The sequence below is a fragment of the Thalassophryne amazonica genome, chromosome 16 (genome assembly GCF_902500255.1).
Source record: "Thalassophryne amazonica chromosome 16, fThaAma1.1, whole genome shotgun sequence".
In the NCBI taxonomy this organism is placed as follows: Eukaryota; Metazoa; Chordata; class Actinopteri; order Batrachoidiformes; family Batrachoididae; genus Thalassophryne; species Thalassophryne amazonica.
Genome location: NC_047118.1, coordinates 59217032 through 59238061, shown reverse-complemented (window position 1 = coordinate 59238061; position 21030 = coordinate 59217032). Strand labels below are relative to the sequence as shown.

Sequence of the window (21030 nt, the reverse complement as noted above, 5' to 3'; positions counted from 1 at the left end):
GTATGGAAGGGTGGGAGGAAAAGGCTCCACTCTGCTAACTGATCTGACGGCGCAACTCTGGCACAAAATGCTGGAGAGGGACTTTTCTTCACTAAAACGAACAGGTAAGACCATATATTTACACTGTGTGTGAATTTACACCGCGTGAGGAGTGCAGCTTTCAGGAAATCAATTGATAACATCAATTGAAGTATTTCAACTTATGAAAAAGCCTGTAAAAATCCATAAATTAGCTGCATCATTGCAAAATCCGCAGTGTTCAAAGCGTGTGGAACAAAATAGCGGCTTATAGTCCGGAAATTACGGTAAGCCAAACTTCAGATTACGGTAAAAGATGCCATGCAATACACCAAATTAAAGGGCTTGGTGAGAGGATCCAGAATACAGCAAATGTTTTAAGTTATGATGTCATTTGATGATGTCATCATGAAAAAAAACGTGGAAAATTTAGATTTTTTTTGCAGTCTCATGTTAGTTCACATATAGCAGTCCTATGAAGGTACCTTTCAGCACACAAAAGGACCAAACTCAAGGTCAAAGCTCAAGGTCACAGGAAGGTCAAACACTAAATTCAACAAAACAACTTTCCTGGTCGCAATTTTTGAAATTTTGCCTCCAAATCTGGCATGAACATAGAGATAGGCCTTGCTCATAAGCCATTACTTTGGATAAGCGATTGACCCTGACCCTCAGGGTTTTGCTTGAGGTCAAAGGTCACCTAAATTAGGTCAAACTTCAGATTACAGTAAAAGATGTTGTGTAACACACCAAATTAAAGGGCTTGATGAGAGGATTCGGGATATAGCAAATGTTTTACGTTATGATGTCATTTGCTGTCATCACCATGAAAAGCCTTGCAAAATTTAGATTTTTTAATGGTGTGACAAAGCATGTAATTCGTCATTGCAGACTCTTGTAAGTTCACACATAGGAGTCCTACTGGTATACCTTTCAGCACACAGAGGATCAAGGTCAAGGTCAAAGTCAAAGGTCATAGGAAGGTCAAACACTAAAGTCAACAAATCAACTTTCCTGGGTGCAGTTTTTGAAAGGTTGCCTCCAAATGTGGCATGAATATAGTGAATGGCATTGCCATAAGCCATTACCTTGGATAAGCGATCACCTTGACCTTCAGGATTTACTTTGAGGTCACACGTGAGCTAAAGTCTGTCAAATTTCACTTTTGAGTTAAACATGTCATGGAATGCATCAAATTAAAGTGCTTGATGAAAGCATCCATAATATATCACAAGTTTTAAGCTGTCATTTGATGATGTCATCACAAAAAACTTGTAAAATTTAGATTTTTTTATGGGTGTGACAAAGCGTGTAAATCATCATTGCAGACTCTTGTAAAATTACATGTAGCAGTCCAACTGAGATACCTTTCAGCACACAAATGGGTCAATGTCAAGGTCACAGGAAGGTCAAACACTAAAATCACCAAAAAAAAAAAAAAACCCTGCTGGTTGCAATTTGGCATGAATATAGTATATTCCCTTGCCTGTCAGTCCGTCTTCATTTTGGTCATTCTTCATTGTAGTCTCTTTTGTTCACCTTTTGGCAAGATACCGTCCACTCTCAGGGTGACAGTGTTCATTTGTTTGTTTGTTTGTGAACAGCCTGTAATCCACAATTTGTCATATATCATTATGAAATTTTTAGAGGATTCATATCCTGATAGGCAAGAACTGATTCAATTTTCTAGGTCAAAGGTCTAAGTCAGGAAAAATCTTGAAAAATGGGAAAAAAAAAATCCCTATCCTTTAACAATGAACAAATATTCAAATGGTTACAGGCAGGTCCAGTTTTATGATGATGTAGGGGTCAACTCCCTGATCCCTGTGAGTATGGGCACAATTTCCAAAATACAGAACTGTTTTTATAAAGAGAACAAAAAACTAACAAACAAGCAAACAAACAAACGAAAGTGCTTCAGAAAATAAACAAATATGTGAAAGAGCAGACATTTAATTTCAATGCAGCTATTTCTCCCCTTTTGTGTACAATGAGCTGCTGCAGAATTGAATTTAAAACTTTTTGCTTCCGTGCAAAAGGGCTTGAAGCACAGGTATCCAATTGGTTTTATCCACATAAGTCATGTAATTTCTCCAAGTTTTAAAGTCTTCAGATGTGCAGCCGTCCTGCACAAACAGATGTTGTCTGGTTGAAGTCATTCTCTGAGTCTGATGTTTTACTGCAACAACAGGATGCGGTTAAAGCCTTTCATAAAGCAACAGTCACGGTTATCACACAGGCCTTTCGAAGTCACCTATGTACTTAGACATGTGCACCTGTACAGACTGCATTTGTTGACCACTTTTATTTTTCTTCTACACATCTATTTTTTTTTTTTTTTTTTGGTGTCGACAACCAGCTGATACAATGATTTGCATGCAAAATTCTGCAGTTTAAAATGGCAACTGGCTCATTTTTCTCTTAAAAAGCATTTAGAGATGTAGGAATTCCTAATGTTCATAACATTCTGAAATCTCAAAGTGTTAATTTAATGAATTCATAACCTCAAACTGGGTAAAAGGATGTTTCCTTTACTTGCATGAAACAGCATGATGATGTACTGCTTCAAAACTAAAACACTGCTGCAGCAAATTATTCATATACCAAAGTCTTAAGCACCCCAGTACATCTGGATAAATGTGGCTTTTGATTTTTTTTTCTTTCCTTAATTTGTAAACAGGAAGTTAACTGTCTGTACACTGATGCAAAAAGAACAGATGTGCTGAAACAAAATGAGCCACTGCTCGCTGGTGGTGGATCGTCCTGCTGGAAAAGCACATGGTTCCTCTTCAGATCAGGTACTAGTTCCTGGCAGTTGGAAATCGGCAGATATTCTGCATTAACTAGCAGAGGTATCTTGAGGGACAAATGTTGATAGGGTCATATTGTACAGCTGTGGAGCAATCTAAAATAGATGTGGTGTAACAGTGGGTTATGGGTAAAGTACCTACAATCTACCACATCATCATTGAGTGTCATTACTGAGCTGTGCCACTGTGCTGTCTCTTTGGCTCCTTCTTTACTCTTTATTTTTGACTGCATTATAGAAAACAAGAAACAAACACAAACTACCCTGGAAGTGAGAAATATTTCCTGCATGTGCAACAAAGCACAAGCAAAGTGAAACAGCATGCAGGCATCTACCACTCATTTGCTTCTACTTGAGATTTGTCATTCAGTGGTTAACATTTTGGACTCAGTCAGGTGATGTGAATGTTGTGTGTTGGGGGGTGTGGCTGGATATTTTGGTGGTCTTTTCTTTTCTTTGCTCTCCAGGTGGCATGAGAACTGATTTGTCTGTGGAGAAGGTGCTGGCTGAAGAATCCTTCATCCTCATCAACATCATGTGCAGCACCTGTGAATGGTGCTCACATGCAACCTTAAAGACTTTCAGCTGAAGCAGATAATTGGATGGCGTTCTGCATTTAAGTCATGTGTGATTCAAGCAGAACTGCCGGGAACTCAACCTTGTGATGTTCGTTTGTGAGACGCTGAGGACCGCGCCTGGGTTTGACACATCGAGCCCGTGAAGCAAGGAAGGGTGAGGGACACATGCTGTCAGCACACATCAAAGGCGATTAAGTGTTTGACTAATTGTTGATAGTAACTTGGTATTTTGTTACGCAGTATACTTGAATTGTGATGAGGATTCTGCAGCTCGCTTCTCACTGCTGTGGCATGCGGATAAGTGATCCTCCACCTGTTGTGAGAAGCTGCTCATTTGCATAAAGTTTAAAATTCAGACCTGCATGTGTTGCTGATAGTGTGTGTCTTTTGAAGGATATTAGTTGTAACTGCTAACTTACCTCACCTCTTCTTTGCTTCGCAGAGAGTCGGTTTGTCGTGTCCACCTGGGGGGTGTTTGGCGGTGGTAGTGGGTCCAGGAGCGCCGGGCTTCGATCCTTTTGGGCGCTGGAGAGCGTGCTAACAGTCACTCCACCAGAAGGACGCTATTTCTGTTTTTACACTTTTTATGCACCAGCGGGTGAAATAAATATATTGTTTTTGGAACCGCTTTTCTGGTTATTTGTAGCGCTGGGTTCCGTCTGACACAGGTTCGCTCCTCAACCCGTGTCGACACATAACAGTGAAGGTTGGTTTGTTTATTTCTTTTAATTATTACAGCTTCTGTCTCACTTAAATACACTGCATCCGGCAAGTATTCACAGAGTTTCACTTTTTCCACATTTTGATATGTTATGGCCTTATTCCAAAATTGAGTAAATTCATTTTCCCCCTCAAATGCCGACTCACAACACCCCATAATGACATGAAAAAATATTTTTTTGAAATTTTTGCTAATTTTGTTGTGAAAGTGTAGGAACACAGACCCACAACAGGGGGCGTAAAAGAACGGGCAATGGATAAGCCAAACAGTAACAATTTAATGTTGTAAATTGTGCACCATGGAATACAGACAATCAGTTTGGGACTATAGTCAATTACACGTTGGGTGACATGTGGGCAGGCTTGAGGATAGGAGACGCCCGTCCAGAACCGAGCCGGATCCCACACGGCCCTCACCGCCAACGGATCTGAAGAACACCGGAGCCGCCAAGTCCTGGGTCCCCAGGTGGTCACCGTCTGCAGCTGTCAGACCCGGTACTGCTGGCAGAGAACAGAAACAGCACAGATGAGTGTGAGTATGCACACTCGGTAATCCCACAGTCTGTGTTCTGTAAGGAGGGAGCACCTCCACCTCCAGTCACACACTCCTGCAGCTCCTGTCTAACCACTTATCTGGTTGGGGTGTGAAGCGAAGCCGTCGCTGATCACACCAAACGCCAATCCCATAGATAAGGCAACACCACAGGAAAACGGCTGCAAAGAAGTTCAGACTATTAGTCAGTTTAAATTCAGCAGAGAAATTACCTCCAAGGTTGCTGATTTCTCGGCGGGGAGGTGGAGTTGCAGTCCGGCCTTTATGGTGGTGGTGATGTGGATGAGTGACAGCTCGTGCTGATGACGAGTAACAGCTGTCACTCCCGGTTGCTATGACGCCCTCTCGAAGCCCACACTTCAAGCAGGGCGCCATCTGGTGGTGGTGGGCCAGCAGTACCTCCTCTTCAGTGGCCCACACAACAGGACCCCCCCCTCCATGGGCGCCTCCTGGTGCCCGACCAGGCTTGTCCGGGTGCCGCCGGTAGAAGTCGGCCAGGAGGGCCGGGTCCAGGATGAAGCTCCTCTTCACCCAGGAGCGTTCTTCGGGTCCATACCCCTCCCAGTCCACCAAATACTGGAACCCCCGGCCCTTCCGACGGATGTCCAGGAGCCGGCGCACGGTCCAAGCCGGCTCCCCGTCGATGATCCGGGCAGGAGGCGGCGCCGGTCCGGGGGTACAGAGGGGTGAAACATGGTGAGGCTTGATACGTGACACATGGAAAACCGGATGTATCCGCAGTGAAGCTGGCAGCTTCAGCTTCACTGCGGCTGGACTGAGGATTTTGAGTATGGTGAAAGGTCCAATGTATCTGTCCTTTAACTTCGGGGATTCCACTTGCAGGGGAATGTCTTTCGTGGAAAGCCAAACCTCCTGCCCAGGCTGATACGTAGGGGCCGGGGCACGCCGGCGGTCTGCATGGTTCTTGGCCCTCGTCCGGGCTTTGAGCAGGGCAGAGCGGGTGGTACGCCACACCCGACGGCACCTCCTCAGATGGGCCTGGACCGAGGGCACCCCGACCTCTCCCTCCACTAGCGGGAACAATGGGGGCTGGTACCCAAAACACACCTCAAACGGGGAGAGGCCGGTAGCAGACGATACTTGGCTATTATGAGCGTACTCGATCCAGGCCAGATGGTCACTCCAGGCCGCCGGGTGCGTGGAGGTCATGCAGTGGAGGGCCTGCTCCAGTTCCTGATTCATCCGCTCTGCCTGCCCGTTCGTCTGGGGATGGTACCCGGACGAGAGACTTACGGTGGCCCCCAGTTCCCTGCAGAAGCTCCTCCAGACCCGTGACAGAAGTCTAGGACCACAGCCCTGGCCTCTGGTGGGACGTACAATTTGTCCTTCGGACCTGTCCCCGGGTCCAGGCTCCGTGTCAGGGCCTCCCGGACGGTCTTCTCCACCTCCCAGGTGAGGGTGGCCACAACAGTGGACTCGGGGATGATGGTTTCCGTCGGGTCTGACAGCTCGGTCTTGACCTCCTCTTCATGCACCCGGGACAGGGCGTCAGATCATTGGTTTTTCATCCCGGGGCGGTAGGTGATCCGAAAGTCAAAACGCCCGAAGAACAGTGACCAGCAGGCTTGCCTGGGGTTCAGACGCTTGGCGGTCCGAATGTACTCCAGGTTCCGATGGTCCGTGAAAACCGTAAATGGTACCGATGCTCTCTCCAACAGGTGTCTCCACTCCTCAAGAGCCTCCTTCACCGCAAGAAGTTCCCTGTTGCCGATGTCATAGTTCCTTTCGGCCGGGGTCAACCTGCGGGAAAAGTAGGCACATGGATGGAGAACCTTGTCGGACTCCCCGCTCTGGGATAGCACGGCTCCTATCCCTGAGTCAGAGGCGTCCACTTCAGCTACAAACTGGCGATTGGGATCGGGCTTCACCAGAACTGGTGCAGTCGAGAACCGGCGTTTCAACTCCCTAAATGCGGCTTCGCACCGATCCGACCAGGTGAAGGGGACTTTTGTGGAGGTCAGGGCTGTCAAGGGGCTAACTACCTGACTGTAGCCCTTGATGAACCTCTGATAGAAATTTGCAAAACTGAGGAACTGTTGCAGTTTCCTACGGTTTGTTGGTTGGGGCCAATCTCTCACCGCCGCAACCTTGGCCGGATCAGGGGCGACGGAGTTGGAGGAGATTATGAACCCCAGGAAGGACAAAGAAGTGCGGTGGAACTCGCACTTCTCGCCCTTCACAAACAGCCAGTTCTCCAACAACCGCTGTAGGACCTGACGTACATGCTTGACATGGGTCTCAGGATCCGGAGAAAAGATGAGTATATCGTCTAGATATACGAAGACAAACCGATGCAGGAAGTCCCGCAAGACGTCATTAACCAACGCTTGGAACGTCGCGGGCGCATTGGTGAGGCCGAACGGCATGACCAGGTACTCAAAGTGACCTAACGGGATGTTAAATGCCGTTTTCCACTCGTCTCCCTCCCGGATCCGAACCAGGTGATAAGCATTCCTAAGATCCAATTTCGTGAAAATTTGGGCTCCATGCAAGGGCGTAAACACTGAATCCAACAGAGGTAACGGGTATCGGTTGCGAACCGTGATCTCGTTCAGCCCTCTGTAATCAATGCATGGACGGAGTCCGCCGTCCTTCTTGCCCACAAAAAAGAAACCAGCACCCATCGGGGAGGTGGAGTTCCGGATCAACCCGGCAGCTAACGAGTCCCGGATGTAGGTCTCCATTGATTCGCGTTCTGGACGTGAGAGGTTGTACAGCCTGCTGGACGGGTACTCAGCGCCCGGTATCAAATCAATGGCACAATCATACGGACGGTGTGGGGGCAGTGTGAGTGCCAGATCCTTGCTGAAGACGTCAGCAAGGTCATGGTACTCGGCTGGCACCGCCGCCAGATTGGGGGGGACTAAAATCTCCTCCTTAGCTGTCACACCGGGTGGAACCGAGGATCCTAAACACTCCCGGTGGCAGGTTTCGCTCCACTGAACCACAACCCCAGATGGCCAATCAATCCGGGGATTGTGTTTTAACACCCATGGAAAACCCAAAATCACTCGGGAGGTAGAAGGTGTTACATAAAACACAATCTCCTCCCTGTGATTCCCAGATACAACCAAAGTCACGGGATGTGTCTGGTGTGTGATTAGTGGAAGAAGGGTGCCATCTAGGGCCCGTACCGACAATGGTGACGGTAAGGCCACTAGAGGGAGCCCAATCTCCTTTGCCCATCTGCTATCCAGCAGATTCCCCTCTGACCCCGTGTCCACCAGTGCTGGGGCGTGAAGGGTTAGATCCCCACTCAGGATCGTGACTGGGATACTTGCAGATTTCCGGGGTTTCCCCGCGTGGGTATTGTGACCCACCCTTAGCCCAGTCTCTAAGGACGAGTGCTGCTGTTTTGACCGTTTGGGGCATTCTCTCTGTGTGTGCTCGGTTGAGCTGCAGAGAAAACACTCTCCACAGATCAGCCTCCTTTGTCTCTGATCTGATCGCTTTTTGGCCCTGCTCGTTTCCATAGCAACGTCAGCAGGGGGAGCTGTCATCACGTGGAGAGCCCTGGCTGTGGAGCGTGGGGAAGTCAGCTCCCTTTCGGACCCGGGAGGAAGAGGGACGGCTTGTGCCTGACCACGCCCTTTGTCTCGCTCCCGTCGGTGTTCTGTTAATCGGTTGTCTAACTGTATAATCAGGTCGATAAGCCCGTTTAAATCCCGCGGCTCGTCCTTCGCCATCAGGTGCTCCTTAAGGACCAGAGACAGTCCGTTTACAAAGGCGGCACGGAGCGCAACAGCATTCCAGCCGGCTCGCGCTGCCCCGATGCGGAAGTCGACTGCATACTTCGCTGCACTCTGACACCCCTGTCTTATCGACAGCAGCACGCTTGAAGCGGTCTCGCCTCTATGAGGGTGGTCGAACACCTGTCGGAACTCCCTCACAAACTCAGTGTAAATCGTTAGGAGCCGTGAATTCTGCTCCCAGAGCGCTGTAGCCCAGGCGCGTGCCTCTCCTCGAAGCAAATTTATAACGTAAGCCACCTGGCTAGCGTCTGACACGTACATGACGGGACGCTGTGAAAAGACGAGCGAGCACTGCATCAAGAAGTCCGCGCACATCTCCACACAGCCTCCGTACGGCTCCGGAGGGCTTATGTATGCTTCAGGAGAAGGTGGGGGGGTTCGTTGAACGACCAGTGGAATGTCTGTCTCTGGCATTCGGTCAGCAGGAGGAGGTGCTGCAGCAGCGCCCTGAGCATGCGCTTCCACCTGGGCGGTGAGAGCCTCCATCCTTCAATTGAGAACAATGCTCTGCTCGGTAACTAAGTCCAACCGAGCAGTAAAAGCGGTTAAGATGTGCTGCAGCTCACCTAACACGCCTCCTGCTGGCGCCTGTGCACCTCGCTCTTCCATTGGCCGTTCAAGCGATGGTTGACACCCCTCGGGATCCATGACACTGGCCGAGAAATCCTGTTGTGAAAGTGTAGGAACACGGACCCACAACAGGGGACGTAAAAGAACGGGCAATGGATAAGCCAAACAGTAACAATTTAATGTTGTAAATTGTGCACAATGGAATACAGACAACAATCAGTTTGGGACTATAGTCAATTACACATTGGGTGACGTGTGGGCAGGCTTGAGGATAGGAGACGCCCGTCCAGAACCGAGCCGGATCCCACACGGCCCTCACCGCCAACGGATCTGAAGAACACCGGAGCCGCCAAGTCCTGGGTCCCCAGGTGGTCACCGTCTCCAGCTGTCAGACCTGGTACTGCTGGCAGAGAACAGAAACAGCACAGGTGAGTGTGAGTACGCACACTCGGTAATCCCACAGTCTGTGTTCTGTAAGGAGGGAGCACCTCCACCTCCAGTCAAACACTTGTGCAGCTCCTGTCTAACCACTTATCTGGTTGGGGTGTGAAGCGAAGCCGTCGCTGATCACACCAAACGCCAATCCCACAGATAAGGCAACACCCACAGGAAAACGGCTGCAAAGAAGTTCAGACTATTAGTCAGTTTAAATTCAGCAGAGAAATTACCTCCAAGGTTGCTGATTTCTCGGCGGGGAGTGGAGTTGCAGTCCGGCCTTTATGGTGGTGGTGATGTGGATGAGTGAAAGCTGGTGCTGATGATGAGTAACAGCTGTCACTCCCGGTTGCTATGACGCCCTCTCCTGCTTGAAGCCCGCACTTCAAGCAGGGCGCCATCTGGTGGTGGTGGGCCAGCAGTACCTCCTCTTCAGCGGCCCACACAACATAATTTATTTAAAATAAAAAACAAAAAAATTCATGTACACAAGTATTCACATCCTTTGCTAAATACATTGTTGATGCACCTTTGGCAGAAATTACAGCCTCAAGTCTTCTTGATTATGATCCCACAAGCTTGGTGCACCTATCTTTCAACAGTTTTGCCCATTGCTCTTTGTATCGGGCTTTGCAGTCAGAGACTGTTGGACACAAATGCAAGATTCACACAGCAAGTTCTTAGGGTTAAGACAGTTTACTTTAGTCGTCAGCTGGCAGATAAAATAAACAGGCAGATGGTCAAAAACACAAGGTAGCAGGCACGGCGAGGAAACACAAGAAACATGACGACAAGGAAACACAAGAAACAGAGCTGGAAGTGAAGGCAAAAGGTGCATCGATTTGGCAGGGAAAGAGTGCACAAGGTGAGGCTTAAATACGCCCAGGTGATTAGCTACAAATGAGAAGCAGGTGTGGAAGAAAGAACCAGAACAAGGAAGTGGCCAGACAGAGTGAAACACCCACCACCAAACACCAAGAGAGAGAGAGAAGAGAAGTAAAGACAGAGAATCCCAAGTAAAAAAAAAGAGACAAGCAACAGAACTAATTTCAACAGAAAACCATAAAACAAAATAAATGGCTGACATGGAATGTCGGATGGATCTGTATGGACCTCAGAAGATGCAGATGAAAAGAGACAGGATTAATGATTTTTAAAATGGGGAATAGACCAATGAAGCTGGGAGCAAGTTTCCTGGGTAGTCCCCTTGTAGGCAGGTTCCAGGTGGAGAGCCAGACATTCTAGCCAGTGGAGTAGGTTGGTGCCATAGTCCTCTTCCTATCAGCAGCAGTCTTATAAGATGCCGATACACGTAGTACAGCCTGTCTAGCCCACTCCCAGGTTCGTTGGCACCCCAGGATGAGGGCCAAAGTGGAAGGAACAGGAGAGTTTAAGTCTGTAGCAGGAAACATGGATGTTTGGCGGCAATAAACAACATGAAAGTGTGAGTAACCGGAGGAGGAGGAAGGCAGACTGTTGTGTGCTAACTCAGTCCAACTTAGCTGGGTTGACCAGGAGGCTGGGTGCTGGGAGGCGAGGAGCCGTAGCCCTTTTTCCAACTCCTGATTGATGCGTTCAGTTTGTCTATTAGCTTGTGGGTGGTAGCCGGAGGTGAGACTTGAGGTGACCCCAAGCAGACGGCAGAATTCCATCCAGAACTGAGAGACGAATTGGGGTCCACTATCAGAAACAATGTCCTTGGGGAAACCCTACAACCTGAACACATTAGACAGGCAGAGGGTAATTTAGGCAGCAGGATAAAATGTGCCATTTTGGATAACCTATCAACAACGGTCAGAATTACAGCATTCCGTTTTGACAGCGGAAGGCCATTCACGAAATCAATAGAAATATGTGATCACAAGGCGTGTTGGGATTGGTAAAGGGAAAGGTTCACCCGCCGGTGAACGAGTGGAGGATTTATGCATGGCACAAGTTTGACAGGTATTAACCCAGGTAGTACCCCGTTATGTCCTGGAGCATTTGAGGCCGCCAGAACCTTTCTTGGACCATGTGCTCGTTTTTTTAGCAAGAGAAGCCGCTGTCGTGTCCCCACTTTATTACCTCCCCCCTGAGGGCATCCGGAACATAAATACCCACCCCCCCCCCCCCACCCCAGGGCACCCAGGGGGGTCTTGGAGTGAATAGAGTAAAATACACTCTATTATAGGGTGAAATCAGCTCCTCCGTCTCATCAAATCAAGTGTTTCTACTCCAATAAGAGTTGATTTTACACTGTGATAGAGTTGATTTAGCACTGTGACAGAGTATATTTAACTCTATTTGGACAAGGACCAAATGTTATCCCAGCAGAGTAAATGTTACTCTGCAAAAATTACTGTATAGGATCAGCCACTTATTCCTTTGATCCTGATTACAGGATCAAAGACAAACAGATGACAACAAAAACGTAACCTCCACTGAGGACTCGAAGTGTACCTTCTGCATTGTGTAGGTTGTCTCATCCACTTGCTCCACTGTCAGGCTGCGAATTCACAATCTCTGGTATGGGAGGCAGACAGTCTGACCAGGAGGCTAAAACCTGCGGGCCCGGGTGTCTGTGGCCAGAGCGTCTTTAGGTGTTACCGTGTTGGTGAGTGAGGTTTGCTGACTACCATCAATCAATCAATCAATCAATTTTTTTATATAGCGCCAAATCACAACAAACAGTTGCCCCAAGGCGCTTTATATTGTAAGGCAAGGCCATACAATAATTATGTAAAACCCCAACGGTCAAAACGACCCCCTGTGAGCAAGCACTTGGCTACAGTGGGAAGGAAAAACTCCCTTTTAACAGGAAGAAACCTCCAGCAGAACCAGGCTCAGGGAGGGGCAGTCTTCTGCTGGGACTGGTTGGGGCTGAGGGAGAGAACCAGGAAAAAGACATGCTGTGGAGGGGAGCAGAGATCGATCACTAATGATTAAATGCAGAGTGGTGCATACAGAGCAAAAAGAGAAAGAAACAGTGCATCATGGGAACCCCCAGCAGTCTACGTCTATAGCAGCATAACTAAGGGATGGTTCAGGGTCACCTGATCCAGCCCTAACTATAAGCTTTAGCAAAAAGGAAAGTTTTAAGCCTAATCTTAAAAGTAGAGAGGGTGTCTGTCTCCCTGATCTGAATTGGGAGCTGGTTCCACAGGAGAGGAGCCTGAAAGCTGAAGGCTCTGCCTCCCATTCTACTCTTACAAACCCTAGGAACTACAAGTAAGCCTGCAGTCTGAGAGCGAAGCGCTCTATTGGGGTGATATGGTACTACGAGGTCCCTAAGATAAGATGTGACCTGATTATTCAAAACCTTATAAGTAAGAAGAAGAATTTTAAATTCTATTCTAGAATTAACAGGAAGCCAATGAAGAGAGGCCAATATGGGTGAGATATGCTCTCTCCTTCTAGTCCCTGTCAGTACTCTAGCTGCAGCATTTTGAATTAACTGAAGGCTTTTTAGGGAACTTTTAGGACAACCTGATAATAATGAATTACAATAGTCCAGCCTAGAGGAAATAAATGCATGAATTAGTTTTTCAGCATCACTCTGAGACAAGACCTTTCTGATTTTAGAGATATTGCGTAAATGCAAAAAAGCAGTCCTACATATTTGTTTAATATGCGCTTTGAATGACATATCCTGATCAAAAATGACTCCAAGATTTCTCACAGTATTACTAGAGGTCAGGGTAATGCCATCCAGAGTAAGGATCTGGTTAGACACCATGTTTCTAAGATTTGTGGGGCCAAGTACAATAACTTCAGTTTTATCTGAGTTTAAAAGCAGGAAATTAGAGGTCATCCATGTCTTTATGTCTGTAAGACAATCCTGCAGTTTAGCTAATTGGTGTGTGTCCTCTGGCTTCATGGATAGATAAAGCTGGGTATCATCTGCGTAACAATGAAAATTTAAGCAATACCGTCTAATAATACTGCCTAAGGGAAGCATGTATAAAGTGAATAAAATTGGTCCTAGCACAGAACCTTGTGGAACTCCATAATTAACTTTAGTCTGTGAAGAAGATTCCCCATTTACATGAACAAATTGTAATCTATTAGACAAATATGATTCAAACCACCGCAGCGCAGTGCCTTTAATACCTATGGCATGCTCTAATCTCTGTAATAAAATTTTATGGTCAACAGTATCAAAAGCAGCACTGAGGTCTAACAGAACAAGCACAGAGATGAGTCCACTGTCCGAGGCCATAAGAAGATCATTTGTAACGTTCACTAATGCTGTTTCTGTACTATGATGAATTCTAAAACCTGACTGAAACTCTTCAAATAGACCATTCCTCTGCAGATGATCAGTTAGCTGTTTTACAACTACCCTTTCAAGAATTTTTGAGAGAAAAGGAAGGTTGGAGATTGGCCTATAATTAGCTAAGATAGCTGGGTCAAGTGATGGCTTTTTAAGTAATGGTTTAATTACTGCCACCTTAAAAGCCTGTGGTACATAGCCAACTAACAAAGATAGATTGATCATATTTAAGATCGAAGCATTAAATAATGGTAGGGCTTCCTTGAGCAGCCTGGTAGGAATGGGGTCTAATAAACATGTTGATGGTTTGGATGAAGTAACTAATGAAAATAACTCAGACATAACAATCGGAGAGAAAGAGTCTAACCAAATACCGGCATCACTGAAAGCAGCCAAAGATAACGATACGTCTTTGGGATGGTTATGAGTAATTTTTTCTCTAATAGTTAAAATTTAGTTAGCAAAGAAAGTCATGAAGTCATTACTAGTTAAAGTTAATGGAATACTCAGCTCAATAGAGCTCTGACTCTTTGTCAGCCTGGCTACAGTGCTGAAAAGAAACCTGGGGTTGTTCTTATTTTCTTCAATTAGTGATGAGTAGAAAGATGTCCTAGCTTTACGGAGGGCTTTTTTATAGAGCAACAGACTCTTTTTCCAGGCTAAGTGAAGATCTTCTAAATTAGTGAGACGCCATTTCCTCTCCAACTTACGGGTTATCTGCTTTAAGCTACGAGTTTGAGAGTTATACCACGGAGTCAGACACTTCTGATTTAAAGCTCTCTTTTTCAGAGGAGCTACAGCATCTAAAGTTGTCTTCAATGAGGATGTAAAACTATTGATGAGATACTCTATCTCCCTTACAGAGTTTAGGTAGCTACTCTGCACTGTGTTGGTATATGGCATTAGAGAACATAAAGAAGGAATCATATCCTTAAACCTAGTTACAGCGCTTTCTGAAAGACTTCTAGTGTAATGAAACTTATTCCCCACTGCTGGGTAGTCCATCAGAGTAAATGTAAATGTTATTAAGAAATGATCAGACAGAAGGGAGTTTTCAGGGAATACTGTTAAGTCTTCTATTTCCATACCATAAGTCAGAACAAGATCTAAGATATGATTAAAGTGGTGGGTGGACTCATTTACTTTTTGAGCAAAGCCAATAGAGTCTAATAATAGATTAAATGCAGTGTTGAGGCTGTCATTCTCAGCATCTGTGTGGATGTTAAAATCGCCCACTATAATTATCTTATCTGAGCTAAGCACTAAGTCAGACAAAAGGTCTGAAAATTCACAGAGAAACTCACAGTAACGACCAGGTGGACGATAGATAATAACAAATAAAACTGGTTTTTGGGACTTCCAATTTGGATGGACAAGACTAAGAGACAAGCTTTCAAATGAATTAAAGCTCTGTCTGGGTTTTTGATTAATTAATAAGATGGAATGGAAGATTGCTGCTAATCCTCCGCCCCGGCCCGTGCTACGAGCATTCTGACAGTTAGTGTGACTCGGGGTGTTGACTCATTTAAACTAACATATTCATCCTGCTGTAACCAGGTTTCTGTTAGGCAGAATAAATCAATATGTTGATCAATTATTATATCATTTACCAACAGGGACTTAGAAGAGAGAGACCTAATGTTTAATAGACCACATTTAGCTGTTTTAGTCTGTGGTGCAGTTGAAGGTGCTATATTATTTTTTCTTTTTGAATTTTTATGCTTAAATAGATTTTTGCTGGTTATTGGTGGTCTGGGAGCAGGCACCGTCTCTACGGGGATGGGGTAATGAGGGGATGGCAGGGGGAGAGAAGCTGCAGAGAGGTGTGTAAGACTACAACTCTGCTTCCTGGTCCCAACCCTGGATAGTCACGGTTTGGAGGATTTAAGAAAATTGGCCAGATTTCTAGAAATGAGAGCTGCTCCATCCAAAGTGGGATGGATGCCGTCTCTCCTAACAAGACCAGGTTTTCCCCAGAAGCTTTGCCAATTATCTATGAAGCCCACCTCATTTTTTGGACACCACTCAGACAGCCAGCAATTCAAGGAGAACATGCGGCTAAACATGTCACTCCCGGTCCGATTGGGGAGGGGCCCAGACAAAACTACAGAGTCCGACATTGTTTTTGCAAAGTTACACACCGATTTAATGTTAATTTTAGTGACCTCCGATTGGCGTAACCGGGTGTCATTACTGCCGACGTGAATTACAATCTTACCAAATTTACGCTTAGCCTTAGCCAGCAGTTTCAAATTTCCTTCAATGTCGCCTGCTCTGGCCCCCGGAAGACAATTGACTATGGTTGCTGGAGTCGCTAACTTCACATTTCTCAAAACAGAGTCGCCAATAACCAGAGTTTGATCCTCAGTGGGTGTGTCGTCGAGTGGGGAAAAACGGTTAGAAATGTGAACGGGTTGGCGGTGTACATGGGGCTTCTGTTTAGGGCTATGCTTCCTCCTCACAGTCACCCAGTTGGCCTGCTTTCCCGGCTGCTCGGGATCTGCCAGGGGGGAACTAACGGCGGCTAAGCTACCTTGGTCCGCACCGACTACAGGGGCCTGGCTAGCTGTAGAATTTTCCACGGTGCGGAGCCGAGTCTCCAATTCGCCCAGCCTGGCCTCCAAAGCTACGAATAAGCTACACTTATTACAAGTACGTTACTGCTAAAGGAGGCCAAGGAATAACTAAACATTTCACACCCAGAGCAGAGAAGTGCGGGAGAGACAGGAGAAGCCGCCATGCTAAATCGGCTAAGAGCTAGTAGCTACGCTAAGCTAGCGGATTCCTAAAAACACGCAAAGTGAATAATGTGTAAATAATTTAGAGGTGATTCAGCAGAAGGAGTGCTTTAGTTAAGGCACGTAAAGATTACACTGGGAAACAAATCGTAATCTAGATAACTAGATCAATCTAACTGCGCAGATTAAACAGCTAACAGATACAGAAAAACACCGCTGTGCTCCGGAACAGGAAGTGATACAATACCGCAGTGAGAGCCAACCACCAGTAGAGGCAAGCAAGAGGACTACCATATGCACAGCAACTGCTGCTGGCCTCCATCACAAAGGCAATCAAAGATCAGAAGATCAAATTCAGCATTCATACTAAAAGCAGTTTTATTCTTTGTCAGATTCAGATCTTACCATCCCTGGTTCTCAAGACCAGGCACCTAAGTGGCTCTACTCTACTTTTTTTTTTTTTTTTTTTTTTTTTAGATATTTAGCTATATCTTAGTATACACTAATAGAGTTCTACTTTAGAATTGGAATATATTATAGAAGACATACCTTACTGAATTTTCATGTGCAACTGATGTACATATTGCAGTTGTGTCCTTTTTTCTGTGAATATGGATGAAAGGTCAGCAATCAAGAACAAAGACTGGGATCAAAGATGAGTGATAAGGATCAAGATCACTGTTTCACAAACTTTTTCAGACCAAGGACTAATTAACCAATAGAAAAAAACATCTCACTGACCACCTTACTTCCCAAATATCCAAAAACGGGTCTGCTTACCACTCCAACAGTATTGCACTAGCTGTTAGACTTTGGAGTAATTTTCAAACAGTTTGCGAAATAGTCAGAATATGATGTTAATTTAAAATGTGATATTTTTACCAATATACTTACAGACCACCAGTGGTCCATAGACCACCATTGGATAAAGCTTGGTCTACAACCAGTGATCTGGATCTGTTGGACCACAATACATTTTCGGATCAGTGTATTCCTCTTGAATAGACTAAAGATTGGACTTTGCACTCTCTGAGTGCCGCATCTAGTCATGTTTGCAGCAGTAGCTCTGCAGATGACAAGCTCAGGAAACACAATTAAAGCGGACTTGTTAGACCGGCAGGATCCACAAGAGGGCGCTGTTGCTCAGTGCTTTGTGGCAGGGGGTGAATTCAGGACTCTTGAACATAAAGCAGGTCACCACAGTTTGACGTGTGGAATCTGAAAAGGTTAAAGGTCACTGGCACAAATGACTTGGGTCACAATCTGCAAATAAACTCCCCACAACCTCACAGTGCACAGACAGTGTGCACCTCTGGATAAATGTATTAAAAAAAAAAAAAGAAACAGATGCATTAAATATATTTTTCCTATGTGAGGAGGTTTGTAAAACCTCCAGGTAATTCCCTGTGTGTGTGTGTGTGTGTGTGTGTTTCACCTCCCAGGTTGGATATGCAGTGAAGAGTTACAGTTACAGTAAACCACTCCTGCAGTGGGCGTGTGTCAGGAGCACAGGTGAGACTGTGCTCGTTCCCAACCGTCTCTGCAAGTGGCTTCACTGTGGAAATACCTTCAGGAGGAGAAAAAAACAAAAAGAAAAATCTCAAAAGGAGTGAATCTACCTGGACTTAGGAGTGTCTGAAAAACAGCAGCCTGAAAAACATACGGATACAAACACATAAAAAAGTATTTTTACAGAAACATCTTCTGCCATCAGAAGCATGAAGAAGACTTCATATCAAGGTAGGTGTTTTTGTTTTGTGATAATATGCTGCATTTGCAATGAAACAGGCTGCAACTTGCATGTTTGCGGGTGTAAAGGAGTGAAAATGGAAAAAGAGATCATGGAAATCAAGTAAATGGCTAACAAAATGAAGTGTGGAACCTTTCAACGCTCTCGTTTTTGCAAGAAAGCTCTGCACATGGTGGGTGTGGTTATTAAAATCTGTTCTTTGCAGGATAGTTGAACTCAGTTTCTGACAGCCACATATGGCATCATAGCAGAAGAGAAAGGTGGCATAGAAAGCTGTGCACAATCTCTCAAATTTTAATTGTACTAAAATAGTTAGGCGCTCATTGGGTTCATGCTTTGGGCCAAGATCAAACAACCTGGTATATTCTCTTTGGACATCATAAATGTAGTGTTTAATTGAAAGACATGAAGGGGCTGTGTATATATATAGTCAGGAGGATATAGAAGGAGTAATACTGGCCCTCTAGGGTCCACAGATGTGCCGGCAAGTGCAAGACATTTTACTATACCTTCAGTAATTCCATTTTAAAGCACTTAAATATAGTATAATGCTCATGTGTTGCATATCAGACTATTCAGAACAACCTCTGCTTTCTAGATGTGAAAGACATATTTCTCTAAAACACTGTGAAAAATATTATTTGGCTCAAAAGCTTAAAATATGAAATATGTTTTAAGTCATTCTTCAAATTTTGACTGAAAGTAAATCTTTATTCATGTGTACAAACTGTTTTGGTGTTAAAAATGGATTTACCAAAGTCTTTTGGTTACAAAAGTTGTCTAATATGTGAAAAAGATTTGAGACCAATAAATACATTTTTTTTAATTAATTTTTCATACCCATTACACCAGGGGTGGGCAACGAGGGCCAAGACAGTGCAGGTTGTCCTTGCAACCAATCACTCACCTCAGAAGGTAGGTTTGGTAGCTTCTCCCCTGAACATAAACACATGATCATCAATGAAATCACCCGCTGAATTAAATTAAATTGGTAGAAAGGGAAACCTGCAGTGTCTTGAGCCTTCATGGCATATGATTGCCTACCCCTACATTACACCAATCAGGGTCACAGGGTGGAGGGCTGCTGGAGCCTGTCCCATTCAAAGGGCTTGAGGTGGGGTACACCCTAGATAAGATGCCCGTTGTAGGGCCACATATAGACAAACACTTTCACACAAAGCTGCATGTCTTTGGAGGTTGGAGGAAGGCAGGACATCCGGTGAGAATCTACGCAAACACAGGGAAAACATGCAAATTCCATACAGGAAGGTGGGAAGCAAACCCATGACCTTCTTGGTGTAAAACAACAGTGCTAACCACTACGTCACCGTGCTGCGCTTGTCAGACAAATAATGTGATATACTTTTATGATATGATTTCTGCATTTTAAAATTTTGACACCTGTGTAATCCTTCATTAACCACTTGCTGAACACAGCCTGGGCCAGGGCTGGACTAGGACAAAAATTCAGCCCTGGACTTTTTGGTTCAGTCTGGTTCACCAATAATCTGCATGCAGATACTGTGCCAACTCGCCCCTATGAAATACAAAGCCCCTAACAACACTACTATACTGAACAATAACCCCGTTATGTTCTGGAGCCTTGAATAAAATAAATGATGACTACACAGGATATGAATATGATATTGTTTTCCAATACTTTAGATAACTAGATTTAGTTGTAACACACCACACTATGCAGAGTTTGCAATGAGTTGAGTACATTACATGTTTATGGAGACGGGGGGGGGGGGCATTTTCATTTATATGGAAGCCTAAACATGAATGAGTATTTATCCACACCATGCTGGCACCCACCTGCTATCATCGCCACCACCGCCAATCTCCTCCTGCTCCGGTGCCACCTCCCTGACAGCGGGAGCCTCATTGTCTGATTCTAATACCACCTGCTGCTGCTGAGAGGGACCCGCAGGCGCCCCTGCCAGGACAACCCCTGCATCAAACATCTCTGAAATTTTAGTGCTCTTAGCAGCATCAGTTGTTTTTTAAAATTTCCTGAGTTTTTCTGCACCGCCGTTTTTTTTCCCTCTATTTTGTGACTCACTTTGTTTTTCGTGTTGTGCCATGTGTCTCTTGCATCATGCAGCCCTCTGCAGCCTATCATAGGGCCACAATTGGGTCAGGTATTCTTTTGACAGACAAGCCACTAGACCTATGCTGTCTGCAGGCTGCAGCTGAGCTCTGTGGGCCAGTGCATGTCTCTCTCCCTGGGCCAAGAGAGTTACCATGGCAAGGCACAACACCAAAAAAACGGGCAGCCATCGGTCCATTATTAATTGGCCCACCAGGAAAAATCCCAGTACTCCCAATGGCCAATCCACCCTGGACCTGGGCTTGACAGTTTGCCAGAACTGCTTTGAGGCTGACCGAACGTCATTCTCCATGACCTATCCAAACTCTTCCCACATCTGAGTCTTTGCCTCAGCCACCACTGAGGCTACAGTCCTTCTGGCCTGCCAGTACCTATCTGCTGATTCCAGACACCTATGTGCCAACTAAACATGAAAGGCTTCCATCTTCAACCCTTACTGCATGTGTCCACCAACAGGTTCTTTAGTTTGCTACTGCAACAAGTGCAGACAACAGTCTGGCTATGGCTCTGCACAGCTGCTTCAACAATGGATGCCCTGAACATGGACCACTCCGCTTTCATGTCCGCAGCCTCCCTTGGGATCTGGGAGAAGTTTCATTGAAGGTTTGAGTTGAAGGTTGTCTGGACAGGGTCTTCCACCAAATGTTCCCAGAAAACCCTCACCACATATTTAGGCCTTCTGGGTGAGTTTATTGGCTTACCTTGCCATCAGACCCTACTC

General features: G+C 45.6%; 1 protein-coding gene and 1 long non-coding RNA gene across 2 annotated transcripts in view; one reads left to right on the top strand and one right to left on the bottom strand.

The window, feature by feature from the left end:
* Positions 1-1016: 1016 nt before the first annotated feature.
* Positions 1017-19919, bottom strand: LOC117528278. Its single transcript, XR_004565721.1, has 3 exons — positions 19826-19919; positions 11813-11818; positions 1017-1027 (listed from the first exon to the last, which is right to left on the bottom strand). It is a non-coding gene; the product is annotated as an uncharacterized LOC117528278 (long non-coding RNA).
* LOC117528275 (septin-9-like) overlaps positions 17966-21030 on the top strand; it is a 274932-nt gene continuing 271867 nt past the window's right edge. The window contains exon 1 of the mRNA XM_034190883.1: positions 17966-18186. Within this exon, the coding sequence (XP_034046774.1) occupies positions 18165-18186 (22 nt within the window). The 5' untranslated portion in view covers positions 17966-18164. The remainder of the gene's footprint in view (positions 18187-21030) is intronic.